Here is a 26,648-nt window from a genome sequence, read left to right as displayed (position 1 = left end):
AGCAAACTTTTGCTTCTCTATTAAAAAACAAAATCCCTTTTTCCTTCATTCTTTTTTGGGCAATAGAAAGATGGTATTCTAGTGAATTGATGTCGGGTTTTCTTCGGTGTGTGCAAGCCTAAGAAAACTATATGCTAGGGTGTTTTATGTTGGGATAGTGCATTTGGAGAACGTGTTGGACTAATTCAATTAACTAAGGGATGTGAATTATCTCAAAGAGAGCGACATCATCCGCACATTGTCCAAAAATTGATTAATGATTGGCGATCTTCATTTATCTAATTGTGGGTTTCAGTTTATTGTTCTTTCATTCTTTACAGATATTCTTTGCTTAGATCTGCAATATTAATTTTGAGATAGTCATGACTCTTATAACCTTTGCGAGTGAATCGATCAATGCAAAGTCTATTCGTCCAAAAACTTTCAATGGGCAACATCATACGAGGTGGAGGTAGAAGATGCTCTTCTACCTTATCACCTTTCATGTGGCGTTTGTAATAAATATATACCAAAACACTCAAATATACATGAACCAGCACTAATTGTTGTCCATCAGAAGTAGGATGAAGACAACTATCCCTGCAAGAACTACATATTGAGTGTTGTCTAATCAATTTTATAATTTCTTTTGTGATTATGGCACTTTTGCCAAAATAAGATCTATCCTGAAAAAAGAAAGTATAAAATAGAAGAAGCGGGCATAAAGAAGTATGTTGTCAATATATTTTTTAAATACTAAATGGTGAATGATATGTTGATGGCTTATATAATTGTCTTTGAATGATTTAAAGTGGATGAGTTATTTCAAATGACAACTGTCTTTGAAAAAGTGCCTCCATCTTAAAAACATTTTAAGAACTCTCTCCATCACAAAACCAAAGAATTGTCTATGCAAAGCCCCATAATGCCACTTCGTATCAAGAAAAAAGTAAGGTGGAAGATATGTGTGTGTGTGTGTGTGTGTTTCGAAAATCAATGTATGGCAAGGCGAGGTCGGGCCTAAGGGAAAACCCAATAACTTGAAGCCAAACCAGCCCAATCAATTCAGAAAGAAAGGAAAGCCTAAGCTAAAGCCCACGAACAAGAACAAGAAACCTACAAATCAGGATAAGTCTGTTGGTTGTTACATGTATAGCAAACTAGGCCATTTTGCAAGTGAGTGCTATGGTTGCAAAAAGAAAACTACACCTATAGCAAATCTTGTTAAGGAGCCCAATATTGTGGTTGTCATTATAGAGGTCAATATCTTCATATTGGGACCATACAACGGATGGTGATATGGATGCTAACATAAATAGGTGTTATGACCATCATTGGTTTAAGACATACGAAAAGTGGTGCAAATGATCCTAAAAATTAGGTATTTGATATTATAACCTTATGAGAAGTTGTTTCTAGTTTTTAAGACCCGTATGGAGGTGTACAGGTCAATCTATGCTATGGAATAAATACCCCTAGTGATGATCTACGCATGGATATAATTGGCCCATCATTTGGATGTGTTGATCGACAAGTATGATTAGAGGTTAGTTCAACGGTCACCGCTCGTCAATCGAGACGCGGCAATAGTGATAGGTATAGAGTATTAACTTAGGTTAGTGCTATAAATTTGGTCACAATCTAACGGTTTGAAAGCCACAACTTTGGCAAAGATATGATACGAACTATTTTTTGATTAATTTCAAGAATATTCGCACATGTCATGCACTAACCTTATGAATTTAAGTTGAGAGATTCGATACACAATCTTGTCTTGATGTCCTGCAATGGACAACAAGTCTGCTAAGACGAATATCTTTCTATAGTCTCGAAATTAACGGTCCACTAACCAGCGGTTTAGAGTTTATTCAAAGAATCTTGACATTTTTGGAATGAATTGAATAACAAAATTTATCATACATGTTGATTATAGTTTGGATTAGCTAAGTTTATAGTGTGATCTATCCGCAATTAGTGAAAATGACAATTTGAATCTAATCATCCTAAACAGTTTGTTCTTAAGCTAAAATAGTAATTGGGTCAGTTTAGTTCGTTAATAATATATGAACCCTAGTTCTCTCAAATTTAAGTAAATCTTTATTTAGTTGTGATTATCTTAATTAGCCATTAATAAATTGATTACATCTGAGCTCCTTAGTGGTATGGACAACATGAGATTTGGATCTCCTTAATTTTTGGCATCCAAGTCCTAGAATGATATTGTAAAGAAGATGGATGGAATGATACGCAACAAATACTTCGAGGTGGGCCAGCAGGGTTATGGTAATACCCACTAAGCTATTACCCATGTAACAGCCACTTCACTCCCTGATTTCGGAGCCACTTTCAACGGTAAGTGGATCCTTAACTGTTGGGTACACTTGAGTGTTTCTTGTATTAAAAGATACAATAATCTTTCCATCCAGACCGTTGATAATGTCACAAACACATGGATGAATAGACCACAGAAGTATCAGCTTCATCTGAAAGTTTTCTGGCCTACGGAAAGTTTCTAATGGTAATAAACCATTTTTACAATTGGATGCTCTAATTGAGATTTGGATCAGATTAATCTCTTGGATTATCTCATAAAATGATCATAATAAATGAAAGTTCGGTATCGATATGCAAAATATTTAACAAGAAGGGACCACATGGTAACAGTCATACTAGGTACTGTGTTACCCGCGTAACACTTAATCGGATTCATGAAATCCAACTGTCATCAACCGTCACCTCATTGGGTTAAATGTACAATGGGCCCACAGGTTTTACCCTTCAGATCAGTGTCGTCCATTGAACGGTATGGACTTTTATAGTGACATGGATATAAAACGAGACAGATCAAATGATTAGGTGGACCACACCGAAATTTTTTTTTTAATGTTCCATACAAATTTCAAGTACTGAGATTTCCTAGGGCCAAACTACAACTCAGATCAGCCTCATTTTTGGCACCATGAATGATAAGGACGTGAGTAAAGAGATGTACGGTTCCGATAACTTAAATTAATGAAGGTGGACCCCATTTCATATTTAGAGTGGAAAACCCAAATGAGGATGGCAATCCCATGGCTAAGAAGGTGAGGAAGGGGAAATGATAGCCTCTCATGCGTAGGGGCTGTAGGGGCTTTTACCTTGCTTGGAGAGTACCTTAGGTAATTTCCAGAATGACAAGAAAGCCCTTCTGATTGGGGATGAGTGATGGGGATTGTTTTGCCTCTAATGTGGCCCACCTAATATTTGGATTGCAACGGTTTTTAGCAAGCCATGAGTATCCTAAGGGATAAGCCTGATTAACGGTTTGAAATCCAAAAAAGGCATAATATGTACCATATAAATTGTGTTGTAGGATATCCTTATCCTACAAGCTTGGTTAACGGTTTAAAATCTAAATTTAAAAATTTTTAAAAAGAAAAAAGAAAAAAACATAGCATGTACCATATAAATTGCATTATAAATCCTTATCTTACAAACCTGATTAACGGTTTGAAACAAAATAAATAAATAAAATAAAATAAAATAAAAACATAATATATGCATATAAATTGCATTGTAGGATATCCTTATTTTCAAGGTATCAAAACTTTGATAATCTTGCATGTCATAAAGCTTGATGTGCGGGTGTAATTGTAAAAGCACCACATATGTAATTCAAATTAAACCGTTCAAATCAAAGGGCCCACTTTGATGGATCATAAGAAAAAATTTATAATGAAATGATCTACCAACCATTCAATCTATGAACATCTAATGGATGTACACGGTTAACAATAATCAACGGACTAAACAATAAACAATTGTAAAATAAAAAATAAAAAAATGTCCCTAAACAAAATTAAAAATAACCAATGGACTAAATTCAATAAACAAATAAAAGAAAATCTCACCCCATGGAGATGGTCAAGGAGGCAGATTGCCTGCAGCACCCAGCTGTAGGGGATTCCTGCAACACTAAGCTCCTTGAGGCCCACCGTGATGTATGTGTTGTATCCAAGCCGTCCATCTATTTGGCTAGATCATTTTAGAGCAGCCCAAAATTGAGTCAGATCCAAAGCTAAAGTGGACACACCACAGTAACACAGTCAATATTGAACGCCTACTATTAGAAACTTCCAGGCAGAGCCTAAGAAGTTTTGGATCAAGCTCATATTTGTGTTTTCCCTTCATGGTAGGCATTAAGAAAGTTTCAACGTTGAGCATCGTTATCCATACTGTCTCCTGTGATATGGTAAAGCACTTGAGATTTGGATCTGCCTCATTTTGGGCCCATGCTAAAAGGAGCTATCAAAACATATGAACGGCTGCGATATAACACATACCACTGTGGGGTCCATATAGCTTAGTGCTACAGGAATTCCGTGCAGTCGGTCACTGTAGACAATCAGCGTCGGTGTGGCCCACACGAGCAGGCAGCGTCGTTGCCTCAGATCAGTTTGATTGGATGACATACACACGCAGTTTGACTGATTTTCCACCCGCTATTTGACTTCCACCTCAGTAGTTTCACGCGTAGTAGCATGCGTGGAGCGCGACTTGGCTGCGACCCGAAACCAGAGACATGGGTGGACCTGGCCCTAAGGCTCACCTTGATGTATGCATTGTACATCCATGCCATCCATCTATTTTTCCAGCTTATTTGAGGGTATGTTCTAAAAAATGAATCAGAAACAAATTTCAGATGGACCACACTATAGAAAACAGTGGTGATTCAACACCTACCATTAAAAAATTCCTACTGTCCACCTTAACGTTCATTGACCAACTAACCTGTTGAGAAGGTTACACACACCCGGAAGAAAGTGTGCATATATATATATATATATATATATATATATATATATATATATATATTAGCTTGATCTAAGACTTTTGTGGCCCATGGAAGGTTTTTAATGTCCATAAACCATCTTGATTTTTTGGCCTCGTCCACACAAAGGTAGGGCACCCAGTGGACAGTCGGATCTCATCCCCATGAAATCATTTCATCCATTTCAGTCGAGTCACAATGGAATGCGAATTGCATCTTACACTTGGCAGGACGGACTCCCTCCCAACAGGGCTCGATGGAGCTCACCATGATGTTTGTATTTTATCCAGTCGTTTATCTATTTTGTCAAATCATTTTAGAGGCATGATCAAAATTGTGTAGATTCAAGTCTTTACACTTGATTTGACCACATTTGATCCAATAACTTTTATAATGCAACACGCCAACTACGTCTTAATAAGATAAACAAAAGTTCTCTTCAATTGCTCCGATGGCTCAAATTTGATCACAATTAATAACGAGCAAATGAGAATGGGTAAGTCCAACTAGCTATTGGTATAAGACATATGTTATGTGTTTCACTCGTGTGATTGAGTCGACCACTTACCATAATGGTATCATAATTGACATTGGGTATGTATTGACCAAAACATGATCGTAGCTAGTGATGGATTTGACCAATATATAATAATATCACATGAAAAAAGTCCTTATAGTCAAAACTACTTAAGGATTTATAAATGGATATAACAATAAAATTGAGTTAGCCAAGTTTCATAATGCACTATATACTTTTGAGTGAAGAAAAGCATAACAATCACTAACACATGGTATTGTGAGAAGAACTTTCCTCTCATGTATTAAGTATACACTACGTGCACACAACCAATGATGAACCCATGATAAATAACTAATACAAGTCATGTTACATAATAAGTCATAATCGCTCATAGGCCTAAATAATTATTTCTACTGTAGCAAACGTGAGAAGTGGCTAAGAAGATTTCTCTCTAACTACCACCTTAAAGTTTTATAAATAAAGAAAAGATCGAAGACATCTGAGCCCTCACCAACTCGACCTAACACAACTCTATAGTGCAACACTATTTATCTTATTTTAATTTATCCTAACTTAGGAATAGTGTAATCTAATCTTTTAACATTATTGAATTGAACCAACTTTAGCTCAAGAGTATTATAATCTAACATATATATGCTACTATGCTAGACTAACTTAATTCGAAGGTAGTGTAATTCCCTTCATTTATACCCAAATCACTATACTAAAAAAGGCTTTAGTTTTTGGACCTTGCCATCTATACATTAGTCGTTGGATTACTAGGATCAAAGCTTTTATAAGTTTGTTTATCTTTTAATAATATAATTTTGTTCTTTCCACTCTTGCTTAATTCTAATTAATAAAACTTTCCTATTATAAATGGAAAAAAAAATTAATTGAATAAAAGGTAAAATTAATTAATTTGAAGGCTGAACCTGGTAATCTTAAGAAATGGACCCCAAGTTAAGCAGACCTAAGGCACAAGCACATCACACCAAGGGAAATACTGGAGATAATGACACCCACCACTCGAACCTTCTGGGGAAAGCCTACTGTAATGTTTATTTGTCATCTAATCTGTTAATAAGATCACAGACTCAGTTAGGATGGAAAACACAAATATCTGATTTATCCCTAACTCTTTCCACCACCTGAACAGCTTGTAATGGTAGGCGGTCATTAATCACCACTTTCTCCTTTGATTTGGTCGAATTGGACTTTGTATTTGCTCATTTTTGGGTTCATGTCCTGAAATGAGCCGCCAAAACAGACCGACTGACTGCGTGGATATAAAACACACGTATCAAGTGGGTCCCACAGCGCCAAGCACATCATCCACCACCTCTCATCACCACATGGTGTGCGTCCGTCCACGTCCGTCATGAATTGCGTCCTCCCCTGGCTAGACGAACTGAGTACAAACGAGGCTTTGTGAGGTCCATCACGATGTATGGGTTTTATCCAAACTGTCCATCCATTTTTCCAGGTCATTTTATTACATGGGCTCAAAAATAAAATAGAGCCAAGGCTAAAGTAGGCCACATAGTAAAAATTGAACTCCTACCATTAAAAACATTTTAATAGCTGTAGGAGTTTTGATCAAGCTGATATTTGTGTTTTTCATTCGTCAAGATCTGCGTAACCTTATGAACACGGTGGATGGGAAATAACATCTCCGTAGGCTACTGGAAGGTTTCAACGGTGGGCTTTATTATCACTGTTCCTTGCGTGGTGTGGTCCACTTGAGCATTGGATCTACCTCATTTTTTTGCTAATACCCTAAAATGATATAGTAAAATGGATGGACGGGGTGGGTAAAATACATACATCATGGCGGCCCCACAGAAGCCCTGCTTGGATGGATGCGGATTGGGTCGTACCCCACGGGGACTGACTCGGTCCATGCAGGACCTCTGTGGTGCCCACCATGATGTATGGATTTTACCCACACAGTCCATCCATTTTTCCTTATCATATTTTTAGGATATGATATAAAAAATGAGGCAGATATAAGGCTCATGTGGACCACACAGTGGGAATTGAACGCCCCACCAATAAAAACCTTTTTGGGAGCAACAGAAATTTTGACCAAGCTGATATTCTTGTTTTTCATTCATCAAGATCTACGCGATATTATGAACGGTTTAGATAGCAAATAAACATGACGGTGGACCTTAGGATGGTTTAAATGGAGAGCGTCATTGATACTTACTATACTATCGTGTGATACACTTGAGCTTTTTATCCAACTCATTTTTTGGTCATGCCCTAAAATAATATGTATAAATGGATGGACGGTGTAGATAAAAGAAAGAAATCAATGTGGGCCTACAGAGCCCCTACTTCGACCGAGTCCATAGAGGCGGTGCAGGACCCAATCCGCTTCCCGCCTCCACCAGGTCCGTCCAGGCGGGGGCAGGACAAAATCCGTTTCCTACAAGGTAGATGATACGGTGGATTCGAAAGAACGGGAATACAGTACATCCATCTCACCGTAGTACACTTCTCATCGTCGATACGAAAATCCCATCCGTCCGTTTACAGTTTCCTATCATCTGTGGTTTATATACGAAAAATCACACTTATTAAAGCGATGTTTGGCAACTAAAAGTTATGGTGGAAAACAAAAGCAGATAAGGTGATGTAGCGAGGTAAACCGTACAAAAAAGTAACGGTTACTATTTTTTCGTGAAGTTTATTTTTAAAATCTAAACCATCCAACCTGGAGACAGTACATAGGTGGAGAGCAGCCATACATATCCTGCCACGTGTCCTTAGATGGACCGACCATTTTCTCAATCTTCCGGTTCTACCGCAGTCTCCTCACACGTTAGGAATTTAAAAAACAACAGCCCTTAATGATAGTTTCGAGCTAATCATAGAAGGGAACGTGAATATCGGACGCGGATTCCCTCTAGCCATTGTCTCCGAGAATATCCCTGGAGGAGGACGTGGTCTGTGCGGGTATCGTAATGTATATGTTTTATCCAAGCCATCCATCCATTTTTTCAGCTCATTTTATTTCATGATCTGAAAAATGAGGCTGATCCAAAGGTCAAACGGAACACACCACATGAAACAGCGGGGATAGTGACATCTACCGTTGATACATTTTTAGGGCCCACCATGATGTTTATTTTCCATCCAACATGGTCATAAGGTCATAAAAACCTGGATAAAGGAAAATATATATATATCAGATTGATCCAAAACTTCTGTTGTTCCCGAGGAGTTTTTAACGGTAGGCGTTCAATCCACAACTCTTTCCTGTGGTGTGGTCCAATTGATCTTTTGATATGATTAATTTTTTGGATCATGCTATAAATAGAGCTGAGAAAATGGATGGACGATGTGGATAAGATACATACATCACGGTGGATCCCACAGCGGTTGGGCCACGTCCTGCTCCTGGGATATTCCTGGTGGTAGACGCTGTAGGTAACCGCGATCTTTTTTTTATTTTCGGCCGGTTGGCTGCTACTCCACCAACCCGACCGAGTCTCTGTAGGATTCTAACTCGTTTTCTTTCCGGTTTTTTGAAATTTTGAAGCTTTCCAGACGGCCATTTCCACCAACGTTCGTGGGGTCCACCCCACTCCACCCACTCCTCTCTCTCTCTAGATCCCAACTTCCAAATCTCTCTCTCTCTCTCTCTCTCTCTCTCTCTCTCTCTCTCTCCAGATCCCAACTTACAAATCTACCCATCTGAAAATCCGTTACTCGTTCGTTCTTCTTCAATCCCATTTCGTCATTTGATTTCAGAAATTCAAAGCAGATAGAAAGAGAAAGAGTGCGTGTGTTTGAGAAAGAGGGGAGATGATTAACTGGGAGCTAAAGAACTGCTGCGACCGCGAGCAGGTCATATTCCTGACTACGATCGGCGTCTTCACGGTTGTAATCCTTGCAGTACGTTCTGATTCTTCCCTCCCTTTTTTTTTTTCCTGGTTGATCGGTTTTTCATCTGCTGCTGTATTTGTGTTTGGTTTATGAAATTATATATATATATATATATATATATATATATATATATATATATATATATATATATATATATATATATTTGACTTGAGGATGACATGACATGAATCATAAATTTTGAGTTGGGTTTTTTCCCCCTTTTTGATATTTGGATATATGGGTGTTTTTCTTCTTGTTGAAATTTGCATTTTCTTTGTTGAAAGAGGAGTACTTTGGTACTCTGGCAGAGTGTGATGGATGATACACAGGAGTTAGAAATTAGTGAGGAACTAAGTACTCGCATACAAGCAATTCAAACGAAACTGTCCCAATTATCGGTACCAGTTTAGATGTATCATTAACCAAAAATTACTCATAGTTGGTTATCTAAATACTAGATTTCTGACATTTATTGGACAGTTAAAATGAAAAATGTCAAATGGCCTTATTTTGAAAAACAAGTGTCCACGAATCAAGGTTTAGGATTGTTGAACCAATCGGATTTTTAGAAGGTAACTTAGTGACAGTGGATTCCACAATCTATTCGGTTTAATTTGAGTTAATACGTGCCATGTGTACCATTTCTAAGTGCCTGCATATTAAGCGTCGTACACAGCCAGAGTATGAAAGAATTCCCCTAGTTGAAAAACTGAGTTTTATGTGGAAGATGCCGGTCTGGTAGTCTGTCCAATCATCGATTTAGATCGTCCTATGGGCCCCCATTGGTAGGAATTGCTCAGTTCCAATATTCCAGGGCATGTTGTTTGCTGAGTATTTTCTTCCTGTTGAATTCACATTTTCTCTAGTGAAAAAACACTGATTTTTGTGGGAGATGCTGATATGTTAATCTGCCTGATCACCGAATTAGATGGTCATGCACGCTTCCATTGGTAGAAATGGTATGGTTCTGATTATTCTCCAGCTTGGTTTGTCCTGCTTTTTATTTTTTTGGTTGATGGGTGTTTTGTCTTGGGTGAACAATGGCTGTAATTCCATTATATGTTGGGCATTGTTTAGAAAAAATAATGGCTTCATTCCATTACAATGTTAAAAAGACATTATGACATTTTTCTAAACCCTGTTTGAGACATGCAACCTGTCAGTTTTTCCTTTTGGGTGGGTGGAGGTGGGGGGGTTTTTATGGAGTTTAAGTTCAGTAACCTTCCAAAAAAAATTTGGTAATCTGTCAAACCAGTGAACAAGATGATCCCCCAGGCTCTATTGGTAGAAACAAAGAAATCCACCTGCTTTCAGTTGAGACCCACAATCTTTTGATGGTTGGTTCACATCATTTCCCGCAATGAGAGGTGGTGGGGCCCCTGGACTTGGTCATCTGGTGGACTACCATCATTCCCCTCAGGAATGGCAAGGGTAAGTTCTTTGTGAATTTGGAATTACTAAGCATGCAGAATTGGATGACTTAATATCAAATAATTTGTCATGCTAGGTTTGAATTGTTAAGATCTTTGTTTAGTTAGTAATTTTCTACTAGTGTCCAGAGATCTCTATTAAATGGTTTCAGTTAATAGGTATTTTCCAGTTTTTCAGATTTAGCTGATTTTTTTTTCAGACTTCCAATTTCAAATAATAATAATAGTAATAATAAATAATAAATTCAGACTTTTTTACTTGAAAATTTCACACCAATAAAGCCAATGTGTACCAATTCATATCAGTTTTGGGCCAGAGGCACTGATGCTGATATTTAGAGCCTTGGTTAGGGGATTTGTTTAGATTAGGCACAGCGGTCTTATGTTAGGTTGAGTATGTGTTTCACTTTGTAGTTAAGTTGGGATCAAATCCACAACCTCAAGGTTTGAACAATGTGCACCATCCAATTGAGTCGTTTATGTGGGGGAAAGAGAGAATTTAATCCATGTGAGATGTATTGTAGACTTTTCTTAGACATGTTAGTTTTTTATTTTTCCTCTTTAACCTGCATGTCAGCATTTTAGACTCGTGCTATTTATTTAGGGCTAGATTAGGAAAGTATTCTTGCTGAGAGATTTTGAGGGCAATTAGGCCCTATTTGGGATAAGGGAAATGAAACTGGGGATTTGATAAATCCATGAACTAGTCAAATTCATGGATTGGCATTGGATTTAGATTTGACAAATCCCAAGGTCTGCTAGTTTGGGAATGAAGCTTCAAATCCTTGGATTTGTGAGCATTTATGGCAATGTCATAACATTTAATGCAAGGGAATAACTTTTATTGCTTTTTAAGCAAGTCTCTCACATTGTGGATTTGCAAAGCCTTTAGCTTATTTGGGGATTTGGATTTGCCCCAAATCCATGGATTTTTAGGGGTATGGATTTGGGAAATCCACTAATTTGACAAATTCTCAAGGAACCAAAAAAAAAAAAAAACAGGGGAGATTTGAAATCCATGGATTTCACAAATCCCTACGCCAATTCCCTCACCCCAAGCGGTCCCTTAGGGCGTGTTTGGGCAGTGGAATTAGAAGGGATTAGGTGGGATGGGATTCATCTGGTCCTGTGCCAATTCCACTCCATGTTTGGGAAGAATGGAAAAGCTTGGAATTAGATTAGATGGAATTGCACTGGGTCTCATGCCAATTTCACTCAATGTTAGCAAGTTGTGTAGGTCCCACCATGATGTGTGGGCTATATCCACACCGTCCACCCATTTTTCGAGATTATTTTAGAGCATGGGCCAAAAATTCAGGTAAATCTAAAGCTCAAGTGGACCCCACCATAGAAGGCAACGGGGATTGAATACTTACCGTTGAAAACTTCTTTGGGGCCACATAAGTTTTGGATCTACCTCATTTTTAGGCCCATGCCATAAAATGAGGTTACAAAACAAATGAACGGTTTAGATATAACACGTGTGTTATTCTTAGTAATTTCAAATGATGGTGGGTATATCCATTCAATGCACCACCGTATTACCAACAAAGCATGGCATTAATCTTATCACATGGCAACAGGGGACAATCCCTGGCATGGGTAATAATTATGTTTTTTGAATCCCATCCCACCTAATCCCTTCTAATCCACCGCCGAAACACGCCCTTAGGTTATCTCACATCAATGATTGTTGGTAGATTAGGACACCTAAATATGCTGGTCATTTTGTTTTCTTGTAACCCGTGGCTAATTAATGTGCATGCATGCCTAGAATCGGAATTTAACCCATGCACATGGGAGCTGGTATGTGCTTACGAGGGTTACAATTTTAATGAGGTTGGGGCGAATTATGTTGATCTTGGATTCAAAGCTCAAAATAAAATTCAAATGAGGTAGAGTTTGAGACTGGGTAACATGGAAAATGTGGCATATGACATGCCATGTGGGTCTTTCAGACTAAGGGTTGTGTTCCATAGATTATCAGGGAGTAGAACACTTGTTAACGGGGTGGCAGTCTATGCTATCATCTATAGTTTTCCCTATGTTGTAGATAAAGAAAAAACAAATTTTGATAATATGGGCAACAATCTTTTCTTTAGCTTGAAGTTGGGTGATATATGAAACACAATGTGATTGATGATTGTGGGGCATAGATGGCCACCTCACCACATGATATCATATACTGCATATGATTGGGACAGGAATTCTAGCATGGACAAGCAATCAAGGAGTGTCGAGAGTCATTGATAGGTTAGGCTTTGTCGTTGAGTTGAATTTCTCCTTTTTAAGTAATTATCTATGAATTGGTTGAACGCCACAGTTATGCTAAGAAGTTTCAGCATTCAGCTTTGAATAGAGTTGGGAAAGTCTATTATAGAATGGCTGTTGGTGTAGGTTGAACGTTTTTTTAAGTAGAGATGGGGGAGCAGAGAGATGAGATCTACTGAGTTTTTGTATCTTGTTTAGCGAACTCGATTGTCAAAAATCTAATTCTTCTTCTTCCTCCTTGTTTCTTTGTGCGATTATCTTGGTTTACGCAGCTTGGGTATCGGTTGCCTTGTGTTTCTCTTTTGCTGCTGCCACATGCAATCTCAACAGAAATTTGGATATTTTAAGATGTTTCCTTGAAAAGATTTTTTGCAGTAGGGCCTGCTTTTGCCTTATACAAGTGTTACATCCTAGAAAGGTCAAGAGTTCATGTAACTAAATCAATGGGTTTAATCAATGAAATGTTTGGATAGGAGAATATCAAACTATTCTTCTAAGATTTTGAACGTATTTTGGCTCTTGAAAGGAGATTTTTTGTCCTAGTTCCTTTCCCTTGTTGTTTCCTTCATGATGTGTGCTTCTTTCAACAATTCTGGTAAGTAGTTTGTAATGTGGTTTTGTTTCTGCCATTTGAATTCTTGTAGTTGTGGAGGACGGTATTGTTGACACCTTTCAAGCTCATCACTGTATTTCTTCACGAAACAAGCCATGCTCTTGCTTGCAAACTAACCTGTGGTCAGGTAAGAGCCTCTGATTCTTCCTCAAGAAAATATTCACTCATAGATTTCTTTTCCCTATGCAACCTAGTTCTTAACAAAGAAATAGTCTCATCACATTCTCATAACAGCTTCTTCTTAAAAGCATTCAAGGAATTTGGTAATGATCTGTACTTCTAAGAAAATACATTATGTTTCCCCTGTTGTTATTGCTTGTGGACAATTGTACATTTTTTCTCCTTTATTTTTGGCAATTTCTTTGCAGGTTCAATGCACTTTCCTGTCATGTCATTTGCTTTCATGCAATTGTACATATATAAGGACAAACCCGCACATTTACTCAATGCCAATCTTCTACTTTGGTCTCTCTAGTTAACATTGTTCATGTCTCTGTGATTGCTCTTCCCTCAATTCCTTTTCATTCTTGTGAAATCCATTGATTTGATCCATCAAAAATTGTTCTCCGTTAGTCATTTTTTCGTATTTGTTTAACTCTTCATTTTCATTAGCATTAGTTTGGTCTTTGCTCTAAAGCTATAATGCCAAAGTAGTGTCAAGATGGATTGCGATCAAGCATATTAGATGATTAAGGGAGCTTTGTCATCTTTGCTAACTTGACTACCAAGCACCACCCTTGCTTTTCTGAATAGCCTATGTCGTGCCACTCAAGGCCCATTACGCACTTCCTTAGCTTGCACATCCAGTATGTCAGATACTACTGCGAGTCTGATCGTACCTTCTTAGCACTTAAGAAAGGAGAGAATAGAATTCTCTCCTGGTGGAGAAAGGCTTCTATACTCTCAATATGGTTTTTCACACCAACTATTTTTGTCTCCAAAACTCTCTTTACTTCATTGATAAAATGGGTTATATATAGCCATTATAACGTGTCTACATTGTACAATGAGTCAACACTATCATAATAAGACATGATAATTCATCTTTTTACCAAACACTAATAAGGCCATGAGTCAATACTAACTTGATGATTCATCACTTTACAAGGCACTAAAAAGGACACGACTCAGTACTTACTTGATAACTCATCTCTTTACAACGCAGTAAAAAGGACATGACCGATATATATGACATGATGACTAATAACACCTCACATGTAAGACAAGTTATTACATGATTCTCATAACACCTTATGGTAAGACAAGTGAAATCTAACTACTTATCAGGATATTATACAATACATCATATAAAAAGATAAAATAAAGACATGAGATTCCTCTTAATTGTATTTTTGTATTCAAACTATTCATTAATCTTCATCAATTATTTTTTCGTATTCCTCTTGATGAACCCAGCAGAATTTTGTCTTTTTCTTGTAATTTTTATACTTTTTTAATTCTTTGGGTTAATTCTTCAATTTTTGGAGGCTTGATGACGTCTAATTGATGTTGTTATCTTCTATCAGTTTTTCATCTTTGTAGTGCCTGATGGTATTGTCATATGTGAAATTGATTCTTTGAGAGTATCGGCATAAATCCTTGGTCCTGATGGTCGTTTGGAACAATTTCATCAAAATAATCCATCGAGACAGTATTAGCATACAACTGTCCCCTTATTAGGAGGATTTCATCAAATATCCCTCTTTCTACCAACCAGAGGTTATTTCTCCATCAAGTCCTAACCATTTGAAATTATTCACCAAACAATTAATTCTTTCTGATGAAGTTAGGAAGAAATCGATGTTTGGATATTTTCCTTGTATTGAACTCATATTTGGAAAATGATTTCTAATCTTCTGGCAAAATGCTAATCTTTACTAGGGAGTTTTTAGTTGTTACGATTTCCAATAGAAAGTGCTTTCACTAGAACTGAGTTGAGATCTTATCATCTTTAATTCCCCGGTTAATGTGTCTAACATATGATGATCTTTTCCTGGTAGTCTGTCAATGGTGAAAGAATATTGTGACAATAAGAATTGCCACCATGCGAATTATTGTAATTTTGGACGGTTGATTAATTTCTTCTTCATATGGATCGTCAAATTTACTGAATCCATTCATAGGACAAACTGTTCGACTATTAAGTGGGTATGGAATTTTTTAATTCCATTTACGGCTACTAAAATTTGTTTTTCTGCAGGCCAGTAATTGAGCTCAAAATCTATCCACTTACGTAGGCACATATTTTTTCTTCTTTTCCTTTTTCAGCAACATTGTTACCCATGTTTCAAAGAAAACATCTATGAATAACACAAAGGGACCTTAATATGTTGGTTGTAATGGCGAGAGCTTGTTTATCAGCATTTTTGGTTCAGCAATTTCTTTTGTTGCTTCCGATGGTCATTTGTATGGATTGGACTTAATCGCCTGTTGTAGCTATTTCGACTTCTCTAAAATAATAGGAATGAAATTCCTAATGTAATTGATGCATCTGAGGAACCTTTGGCATTGCAATTTGTTAATGAGTTTGTCTTTGAACTTTTCAATCTTCTGAAGCACATGAGGTTGTATCTGGATCTGGCCCTTTTCTAGTTGGACCAAAGAAAATCAACTTCTTCAACAATGACCTGGAATTTGTCTTAGGATGTTGAAAGACCAATTTCCATGATTTTAGACTAATTATACGAATACATGTAAATGCTTAAGATGATCCTGCATATTGTCAGAAAATACCAAGAAATCATCTATATAGTTAGCAATAAAATCATAATAAGGAAGGAAAATAATATCCATCCTCCTTTAGAATTGGGTTGGGGCATTCTTCATACCAAAGGACATAATTAGCCATTCTAACAGTATGTCCAGAGTCGAGAACCTTGTGTTGTAAATGTCTTCTTCATCGAATCTGCTTTCATGGTAGTTAAACTTACAGTCGAATTTCGAGAAGACTTTCTTTTCTGCAACTATTTGTATTAACTCCTCTTTGTTCGGCAGTGGCCATTTTGTATCCATAGTGACATTGTTTAGGGGGATATAATTGATCACCATTCATGCCTTCCCTCGTTGTGTTCAATATGATTGTGGACCAAGAATCTTGCACACGAGTAATTAGACTATAAAAGTCTAATTGGCCTTTCTTCAGCAACTCTTGAACTTGTACAGGGATTTCCTTTTCATCTTCTTTATTTTACTTGATAGCCTTACTTTGGACAGGAATGTAGTGTAAGGTTGGGATGTGAGCTTTTGGAGTATCAACATCCTTTTCTTCTAATGGATGTTCTTCACAACATTTTTTAATAGCTTTGTTAATTCAACAAGAGACGAAATATGAGGATAAGCATCTTCATGTATTGATTTGGGCTGCTTAACCAACTCATACTTCTCTTTTTTCTTCAAGCTTCAAATGCGTCATATGATGGTTGTTATGGATGGGTTACAGCTGTTGGTTGTTATGAAGCGGGCAAATGTGAGCTACTTACTAGTTCATGATGCCAAGTCTCAGCAACATCAAAAGGATGAGATAAGGTAGCTAAATTATCTTATTCATTGGATGACTTTCACAGAACGCAATATCTCAAGCATAGAAAAACAGTCGAGGCAAATGCAGCACATCCTCAACAAAATTACAGAAATCCAAGAAAGCGAAATAAATGGATTGCAAAGCGAAATGAAGGAAGCGGCCAAAATTCATAATCAACGTCTAGATTTCCTGCACAAAAAAAAATACGGAGGAATTCAAAAGGCAAAAGATGGAATACTCTAGATCTCTATTCCCAAGCTAGAAAGATGAATCATCAACCGGAGAAGAAATCGAAGACAGCACTACTTCTCAAGTAAAGATGATGAGATCAATCACAAAGGCTGAAGCTATAAAAGGAGCCATCATTTCCACAGGAATAGACATCCCATTTATTAATCACAATGATGTTCCAACTCGGGATGTTGAAGTCTTGAAGATGTTATAGTCGTATGGGTGAAGTGACTTTACATACCACAAACAATGAAGCTAGTGGACAATAGAATGTTTCTACGCATCATGCATGCATGTTCAAAAAAGTTAGATGCTGGTGGAGTTATTTAACAGTCGAACAAAAGGAAGCCATATCTGCAGCTGGAGTTTTTTAGCTAGGAAATAATCTCCTCCAAGAGTTCAAGACATCAACATTTTACCAATAAACCATTAAGTTACTTCTTTATACAAAAGGAGATTGACCAACCTTGACTCTTTGAAGAATATGCAAAAAGTTAAGCTCAAGAAGTATATTATTTGGGTCTACATCTGTCGTCGACGATTAATATGATGTTTTGTTGCCTTGTTATCGGAAGGGATCAATAATCTGGTAATCGAAACATTATCTTTAAAAAAACATTTCTGCTAATGCTCTTGTTTTTATAAACGTCATCGAATATGTGCAACAACAAATCAAGAAGCTATGTTATAACTTATAACATTCATGCAAAAAAGGAAATTCTGAAATTTGGTCAAAAAATCTGTGACTATATCCCTGGAGTAGGATGTTATTAAGTTTCGAAAAAATTTAGATTTCAGGAAAACTCATAAAAAGTGATGATTTCAACCTTACAAGTTTTTCCACAAGAAAAAGACTCCAGACGATTCCTTAAAGAAGGAGCATGTTTTTCCTGTAGCAAACAAGGACATTATGAATATGAATGTCCTACTAAAGCTCCTAAACAAATCAAAATGATGTTCCAGGATCCAAGTGTCAAAGAACAATGGGAATTAATTCCTTGTGCAGAAAGAATGGAGCAAGTCTACAACTAAAATGATGACATATTTATTTTAGATGAAGATTGAGGACCAATAATAGAAGATTAATAAAGAATTAAGAGGAATCTCATGTCTTTATTCTGTCTTTTATATAATGTCATGTTTGATGTAAAGTAATGAGGTGTCACTTGTCTTATTATAAGGTGTCATGAGAATCATGTAATAGTTTGTCTTACTTATGAGGTGTTACATGTCATCATGTCATATGGATTAGCCATGTCTTTGTAAAGAGATGAGTCATAAGTCATTATGTCATATGGATGAGTTATGTACTTTTTAGTGCCTTGTAAAGAGATCAGTCACAAGTTAGTACCGAGTCATATCCTTTTTAGTGCCTTGTAAGGGAATGAGTCACCAAATTTGTACTGAGTCATGTCCTTTTTAGTGTCTTGTAAGAAGATGAGCCATCATGTCTCATCATAATAGTGTTGGGCCATTGTACTTGTAAACAAGTTGTAATGGTTAACAAGTTGTAATGGTTGTATATAGTCCCTTTTATCAATGAAATGAAGTAGAGAGTTTTGGAGACAAAAATAGTTGGTGTGAAAACCCATCTTGAGAGTATCAAAGCCTTCCTCCACGAGAGAATTCTATTTTTGCCTTTAGTGATTGCTAAGCAGATGCAATCAGACTTTCAATAGTTTCTGACGTACTGGACGTGCAAGCTAAGGTAGTGCGCAATGAGTCTTGAATAGTATTGGTGTAAAGGCTATTAAAAAACGCAAGCCCTTTAAGTGGGGTGACGCCTAGTATTTAGGTTAGCATAAACGATGAAGCTCCCCTATAAGTTCAAAGTTCGAAGTTCGGCCTGGGCATATGAGAAGTCTCTGGGTCTAGCCAATACTCATCGTTTTCTCCTAATGGATAAGGGGTTGGATAGGATGGGCCCCACCATGATGTGTTTTTGAAATCCACCTGAATCATGGGTGTGGCTGATTTGTTGGGCCATGGGCCTAACGTGAGCTAATGTATCTGATGGTTGGAGTGGATTTTAGAAACACATCTTAGTGGAGCCCCGGCCCTGTTGGTCATGTCTTTATGCTCGCCCTGTCTCATGGGTTGTACGGCTGGATGGCCGTAGTTGTGGGTCTCCTGCCCCATCTTGTATATTGTACATTATTGTGCATTTGTTATGGTCTTTTCCTTTTTTGGCCCCTAGACACATGTTGGGTCTTTCTTATATGTGTAGGGGTATTCTTGTATTTTTCTCAAATAATATATAGTCCATCTTTCCCTTATGGGAAGCACAGGGAAATCTCCATCAACAGGTTATCATGGTATCAGATAGGGTTACCAAATCCTACTCCGATTAAGATAATACATTGCAGAACTGTCCCCATCTTCTTCTCTAGATCCGGCACCCGCTACTCCAGCTGCTCAGATCCGACAACCCCTACTCGTATCCGACAGCTTCTGCTTGAGATCCGACAATCCCTGCTCCAGATCCGGCAACCCTTCTCCAGATCTGGCACCCCTACTCAAGATCTGACTGCTCCTGCACCAGATCCAACACCCCTCACTCGTGATTTCTTAGCCTCTTACTCTAAACGCCTATTATTGTTGCCATTTCCTTTGGGTTTGTCTAGTGTGTTCATTTTCTTCTCTGCTCCTGGACTCCTTTTTGGTTGGTATGGACAAAGAAACCTATCAGGTTGATGCCCCTCAGTGTAGTTTTGATGGCACCAACTATGGGTTGTGGTCAATCCATTTCCAGAGCTTTGTTAAAGATCGAGGGTTGTAGGGACTAGTTGATGGGTCTTTTCTGATCCCTCCTACTGATTTAGAGAAACTAGCCAATTGGGAAATGAAAATTGTGAGAGTCATCATTTGAACTCTTAACTCCATGGATTAGTTGATCGTTGTTGGCCTGACCTCACATCGTACAACCAAGGCGGTGTGGGATCACCTCAAGGCTGTCTATCAACAGAGCAGCGAAGCTCGTCTCTACCGTCTGGAACAGGATTTGGCACATATCCTTCAGGGTGACAGGACCTCATTGCTTTGGCTCAGTCGATAGATCAGAAGTGTGTTCAAACTCCTCTGGAGCTGAATGTTCAGTATGGTTGTGATGATAGTGACTTAATAGAGTAGCCTACTCTTTACCATTGCTTGGTAGGGAGTCTAGTATACTTAACGATGACTCATCCCAACTTTGCCTATGTTGTCTAAGTCGTCAATCAATTCGTTTCTGCTTCCCAAACCCTCTATATGATCGTTGTCCTTCGGATTATTCGGTACTTGCGTGGAACTATGGACCGGTCTATGTTCTTCTCCTCCAGCTCTCCTTTGGATCTTCGGGCTTATTCTGATGCTAATTGGGTTGGTTGTGTTGTCACCTGCCATTCCACTAATGATTATTGCATTTTTCTTGGACCCTCCCATATTTCTTGGAAGTACAAGAAGCAGGCCACAGTTTCCAAGTCCAACACCGAAGCCAAATATCACGCGATGCCTGCTACATGTAGTGAGATTGTATGGCTTCATGGGCTTCTCAATGATATTGGGCTTCACCTTCAATCGCCAACTCCTCTCCATGTGGATAGCCTCAGTGCGGTGTCCAGCTTGCTTCCAACCGTCTTTCATGAGAGGACGAAACACATAGAGGTTGATTGACACTTCATCCGAGAGAAATATCAGTCTAGTATCATCTCTCTCCCCCATGTGGCGTCCCAAGATCAGATAGTTGACATTCTTACTAAGACGCTACCCTCTACACGACATTGCTTCCTTGTTAGCAAATTGCTGCTTGTCGACAACCCACATCAGTTTAGGGGCCGTTTGGCTAGATGGCCATAGTTGCCGGGCTCTTGCCCCACACGTATATTGTACATTATTGTGTATTTGTTATAGTTTTTTCCTTTTATGGCCCTTGGACCCATGTTGGGTCTTTCTTATATGTGTAGGGGTATTCATGTATTTTTCTCAGATAATATATAGCCCCTCTTTCCCTTGTGGAAATCTTCATCAACAGGTTATCTGGCCCAACTTTGCTTGCACATGAGATATCTGCCCCCCCTCTCTCTCTCTCTCTCTCTCTCTCTCTACTTACACACACAAACACACCGAAAATTCAATACAAAGATTAATTGATGTTTCCCCTGTTAGTTGTGTCTCTGTGTGTCGACATATGTCTGAACTAGATATCATATGACAATTTCTTTAGAGAATGAAACATCCTTGTATATAGGTGCATGCATGCTAGTTTCTTTTAGGTCTCTAGGGGTGGATTTCTATGAAATGACTTCTAATCGGGCAATTTAAGAGACCATTGCTTTTTATTAAGCTATCTTGGTACAGTGATTATTCAATGTGGCTATGTGGTTTCTCATGGAGTTAGGGGTGGCATGATTTTAGAACATCACAACCTAGTCGGCTTGAATAAAGACAATTCCTACGCATATGTAATTCTTTTTTTGTTTTTTAGTCTGTAGATCCACTTTTTGCATGCCCTGACCTTATTTTTCTAATAAAATCCTTACATGCATCGAACATATTTTCCTAATCAATTTGACTTGTAGGTGGAGGGGATCCAAGTTCATGCCAATGAGGGTGGAGTCACACAGACTCGTGGCGGTATTTATTGGGTGATTTTGCCTGCTGGATGTAATACATTTATATCTTTGATCTTTACGTTTTCTCGTTATAAAGACTTGTAATTTTTCAACAGAAGCTCTGAGTTAGAGCCTTGCAAATCCATGTTGTTATTGTTGTTGGTGGTGGTGTTGGTGGTGGTGAGGATAGGTATTATATCATACTCGCCAAGGACAAGTACAGTATCCAGCTTGCATAAATGGGGCCCTTGGTTCAGTGATCTAGACAATTGGTCGGATGGGCCATGCCCGGAACATTTTCCTGACATGACAATCCTACCCCAACTGGTGAACTGGAAATAGAAGTTTCTGGAGAGAAGTACTGCATTGGTCCAGATTCTACTGAGAGAAGGTCAAATATTGGGCAGCTATGATCTTCCTGTCTGGGAGATTTATTGTGCAATTATCCATCCTTGGTGCAGAGCATCGGATCAACTGTCTAGAAAACGGAGCCAGGGATCCCACACAAACTGAAACCTCGAGGATACTGTGATGCCTTCGTGTCAAGCTCATATAGCTCCTAGGAGGAACTGCACGTGACTTATCACACACTTTACGATACACGAGTTCCCATGGCTTATCACACACTTTATGATACACGAGTTCCCATGGGACACCTGGCAAACTTCTACAAAACGACATCTGCTTATCCAGTGGACCCCAACATGATGATCTGGCCATAGCCCAACAATCAGGATGATGGACAAGCCCACCTGTCCAATAGAGAGAGAGAGAGAGAGAGAGCACCACCTGTTTTTGGACCATCGAGCAAGCAATTAGGATTGCCCATTTGCTCATCTTCCAAAAAAAATAAAAAATTAGGACCATATGATGGGCCTATTTTTGGGTCTGGCCTGTGGGACCTGCTGGACAAGCAGCCACATCGTGTATGCATATGTGCCATGTGTTCTATGGGAGCTCACATGAATAAGAACACTCAACATTCCAACGGTATTGAGATACCAGACTTGCTTCTTAGTGGCTTTCACTGTCTAATAGCGTGTGCCTTTGGCATCCAGATCTTGGTTCTTCATTTTGGGGAATGGTTTTTATTCTTGCATCCACAAATCTTCTCACTGCAAGAATTGCTGCTGGATGTTTTGGCGTTGCATTGCTTATTGTCCTCTTTGTGGCCAAAAACGTAAGTAGTACTTCTACATAATATGTAGCTTTCTTTAGGACTTCAGTGATGAAAAAAATAAAATCTTGTATCTTATTTGGACTCATGGCTTTTTCATGCCTGCTTGATTTATCTTTCTTTTATTGACTGTGCAGTGGTTGCTTCGAGGACTTTGTATTGGTAAGCTCTTCGTGCTCGTGATCCGTCTTTCCTTCAATACTCATGTTATGTACTTCCATTCAAGATTAGCACATAATTAACATTTGGAAAATCGAACACTCAGGATTTATTATATTCCTTGCAATAATTTGGCTATTGCAAGAAACTACAAAGGTCCGTATACTCCGGTATATCATTCTATTCATAGGTAAGTACTTGGATGTTTGTGTTGTACCTTTCATTGAACTTTCTAAATGATTTCCATATTTCTCCATCTTGAAAATTAGAGATTGCTTATGTCCCTTTCCTTTTATGATTGCAGGTGTAATGAACAGCTTGTTTTCAGTTTACGGTATGGTATTCCGACCGTGGTAGTTGTCGACTACTTTTCGTTTGAGAGGGATTATAGAATCCTGAGCCTCAACAAAAGTTTGCTAGTGCTCCCAGTTTCGTACACGTGGAACCCACGGTTCATTGGTTCAGTATGTTGATTTTACGGTCCCCTCATCAAAGGACAATGGTCCGAAATCATCAAGATCAGAAAACCAAACCCATCTAAGATTTGTCTGCCTTATGGACCAATACTTTTTCTCAACTGTCTATTTGTGGGGCATTGATCTGGGAGATATTTTAGGCATCACCCATCCATTGTGGGGCACATCTGATCAACAGTCCAGATCACTAAGAACCCTCATATACTGAATTGGGAGGGTCACCTAATCATACATTTGCTGAGGCTCTGAACCATGCAGTTCCTATTTCATCAATGCAATCTTAAACTTAATTAGTTAGGCATTTGTTAGCAGATATAAGATAACCGCTTGTGAAATTTCAAATGCTTTCCTCTAAAAGCCATATACTAAAAGCCATATATATACGCATCAATGCAGATATCTATGATGACCTAATTTCTCGAAGGGTCCACTCAAGTGATGCTGAGAAGTTTGCGGAAGTTTGTCCTTGCCCTTGTAATGGTGTTGCATGGGGAGTCATTTGGTGAGGCTTTTGCCAAGAAAATGAACATGCTACAAAAAATGGTCATGTGTTTATTTAAATTAGGCTATGTTTGGAGTCTCTGGGGAAAGTATACTAGATTTTTTTTTTTATTTAAAAAAAGAAGAAGAAGAAGAAGAAGAAGAAAACTCCAGTATTGCAGGGAGAGTCCCATAAAAAGACAACTTTTTATCAGTGTGGAGAGTAATGGAGCAATGATTTCCATAGTCGGGTGGTGTTTCGCATCTGGGTATACTTTCCCCAGATAACAAGCGGATGTTTTCACGATTCTGTTTTTGCTTTCTGTAACTTTAGTTCCTGATGGACTTTGCTTGCAGGGGATTTATATCGCTTGTGTTTCTATGTGCGTCCATGTACCTTGGTCTTGTCATCTTATCCTGAGGTAGAATTCTGTCCTATATTCTTTGATTTTTTAACGTTTTAGGAAATGATCCTCTCATGTTTTTCTGTACTTCATAGTGATGAATTTTGTTTAGGAGGGGCCTGTTTGGATTGGGGTAAAACCCAATTTAGTCAGATTTTCTAATCAAGAGTTTGCTTTATCCAAAAAGTCCTGGATGTTAAGGGGGCATTTGGATCGTAAATTACTTAAGATAAGCTAGTTATGCCTCAAGTAGCTTGTCTTGGTTTCTACTTATTAAGCTGAAGTACTTTTAAGTAGAAAAGTAACTTATAATTGATCTTAAACCAAACTTACTTATCTCAAATAAGTTACTTATCTGCTATTGTAAGTAGAAAAAGTAACTTCTTTAGTGGTATCCAAATGGGCCTCTAGTGAAAATACGTTCAGACTGTGCTCTTTGTTCTCCCACTCAAAAATGAAATAAATAAGGCTATCCAAAATCTGATTTGACTGGCAGCACCGTGCCTGCAAACAGGCCGTTATAGTGGTTGTTAGTGCTGTGGGCTTGGGCCTTGGGCTTTTATTTATTGGGCTTTTCATGTATTGTACATTGTACTTAGAAGTATGGCTTCTAGAAATGCTCCCTAAGGAAGCCGGGATCCCAGTAAATGGAGTAAATGATGCCAATGCAACTTGTGCAGGTTGTAGGCACAGCTGTGCAAAACTCAAGCTATTCATCAGGCTCCCAAAATTCAGATTGGGCAGCATAGTAGGTAGGCCAACACTTGTATAGATCTAAAACTCGCTTGAATCAAAACTCAGCCAATTGAATGAGATTTTGAGCCGTCTCATGGGAACTTGCTGGAGATCGACTCGGTTGGGACTCAATGTGACTTGTCAAGTCAGCTCAAAAACTGGATCGACTCGGCATGAATCAGCCAAGTCACTTGTCCAATCTGTTTTTTGTTATTAATTTTTTTTTTTTTTTTAAATGCGATTTGAGGAAGGTCGCACCTGCTACCAACGCACCACAGAGTATAGTTTTTGTTTTGTTTTGAATTTTTCTCTTTCCAACAATTTTAAAATTTTCTTCCCATCGTAGATACTTTAAATTTAATTATATTAAAATATTGAATCAAGTCAACCAGAGACTCAAGTCTTCGAGTTGACCTAACTCAGCTAGACATCAAGTTGAGTCAAGTGTTCAAGTTTTTAAGCTATGCTTGTGTCAAATGCAGACTGTCGGCCAAATTTCCTAGCCATCCATTTTTTTTCCAAATGTAGAATTGCATGAATGAAGTGTATTGTTTTGTTATATCCTCTACTGTTATCTTTCACACATTCACCCAGACTCCCGTCTATTATATGAATATCTCAAGCAAAAGGAATTTAGAAGAGAAAATCAAAACATGAAGTTACATGGATATTCCATGTTGCCTCAATGAAACAAACCTAATTGTAGTTTTGTCTTATATGTGGATCTTATCTGCAAGTGAGTTGGCTGACTGCAAATTTCTTTTATCTAATTGTCTTTCTATTTTGATCCCATCTGTTCATATGCAGGAATTTGGAGTTTGGATTCTCAGGACGACGGATGTAACTCTACTTCCATTTTTTTTGTAAATCATTGATGAAATCTAGGCAGAAGCATTCTTGGTTTTTATTGTGTAATTTGTTTTCCAACCAATTGGTTAACATTTCCGTCATAGTTCCAAATTCCAAGTAGCAAATCTATGTTTACTTAGTTTCAACTGAACTCGGAAATTAATAAAAACTCTTTTGCCGCTTTGCTAGATTGAATCCAAACATCTCAGGATACTTTGTATCCACTCTGAAATTTTTGGTAAGTGGCGGAACACTTCTTATTTGAGTTTAGAAGGACATGTTGGGCAAGTTACTTGTGGGGCCCATCAGCACAATGATTTAGCTGACTGATTTTGTGGGTGTCTCGCTTGTCTCTTGCATCAATTTAGTTGACAATGTTGTCTCTGAGCACATTTGGATAGCGTGAATTACATGTCTTTTGGATATCTTCTCATTGCAAGTGTTCAAATCAGAAGGAGAAACGTTTAGTTTCTTCAACAAGTCACAGGCAAGGGCACTTTTAGAAGTC

At 38.1% G+C, this 26,648-nt stretch overlaps 1 protein-coding gene across 1 annotated transcript; it reads left to right on the top strand.

Annotated features, from left to right (window-relative positions):
- The first annotated feature begins 8,777 nt into the window (after positions 1 to 8,777).
- Positions 8,778 to 26,335, top strand: LOC131234313 (uncharacterized). The gene is made up of 10 exons (XM_058231098.1): positions 8,778 to 9,215; positions 13,552 to 13,647; positions 21,828 to 21,912; positions 22,919 to 23,040; positions 23,175 to 23,199; positions 23,303 to 23,386; positions 23,501 to 23,530; positions 24,069 to 24,174; positions 24,510 to 24,574; positions 26,099 to 26,335. The coding sequence occupies exons 1-9, from the start codon at positions 9,126 to 9,128 to the stop codon at positions 24,571 to 24,573; spliced, it is 702 nt and encodes a 233-aa protein (XP_058087081.1). The 5' UTR covers positions 8,778 to 9,125; the 3' UTR covers position 24,574; positions 26,099 to 26,335.
- Positions 26,336 to 26,648: the final 313 nt, after the last annotated feature.

This window comes from Magnolia sinica, chromosome 19 (assembly GCF_029962835.1).
Source record: "Magnolia sinica isolate HGM2019 chromosome 19, MsV1, whole genome shotgun sequence".
Classification (NCBI taxonomy): Eukaryota; Viridiplantae; Streptophyta; class Magnoliopsida; order Magnoliales; family Magnoliaceae; genus Magnolia; species Magnolia sinica.
This window is presented reverse-complemented; position numbering and strand designations above follow the sequence as displayed.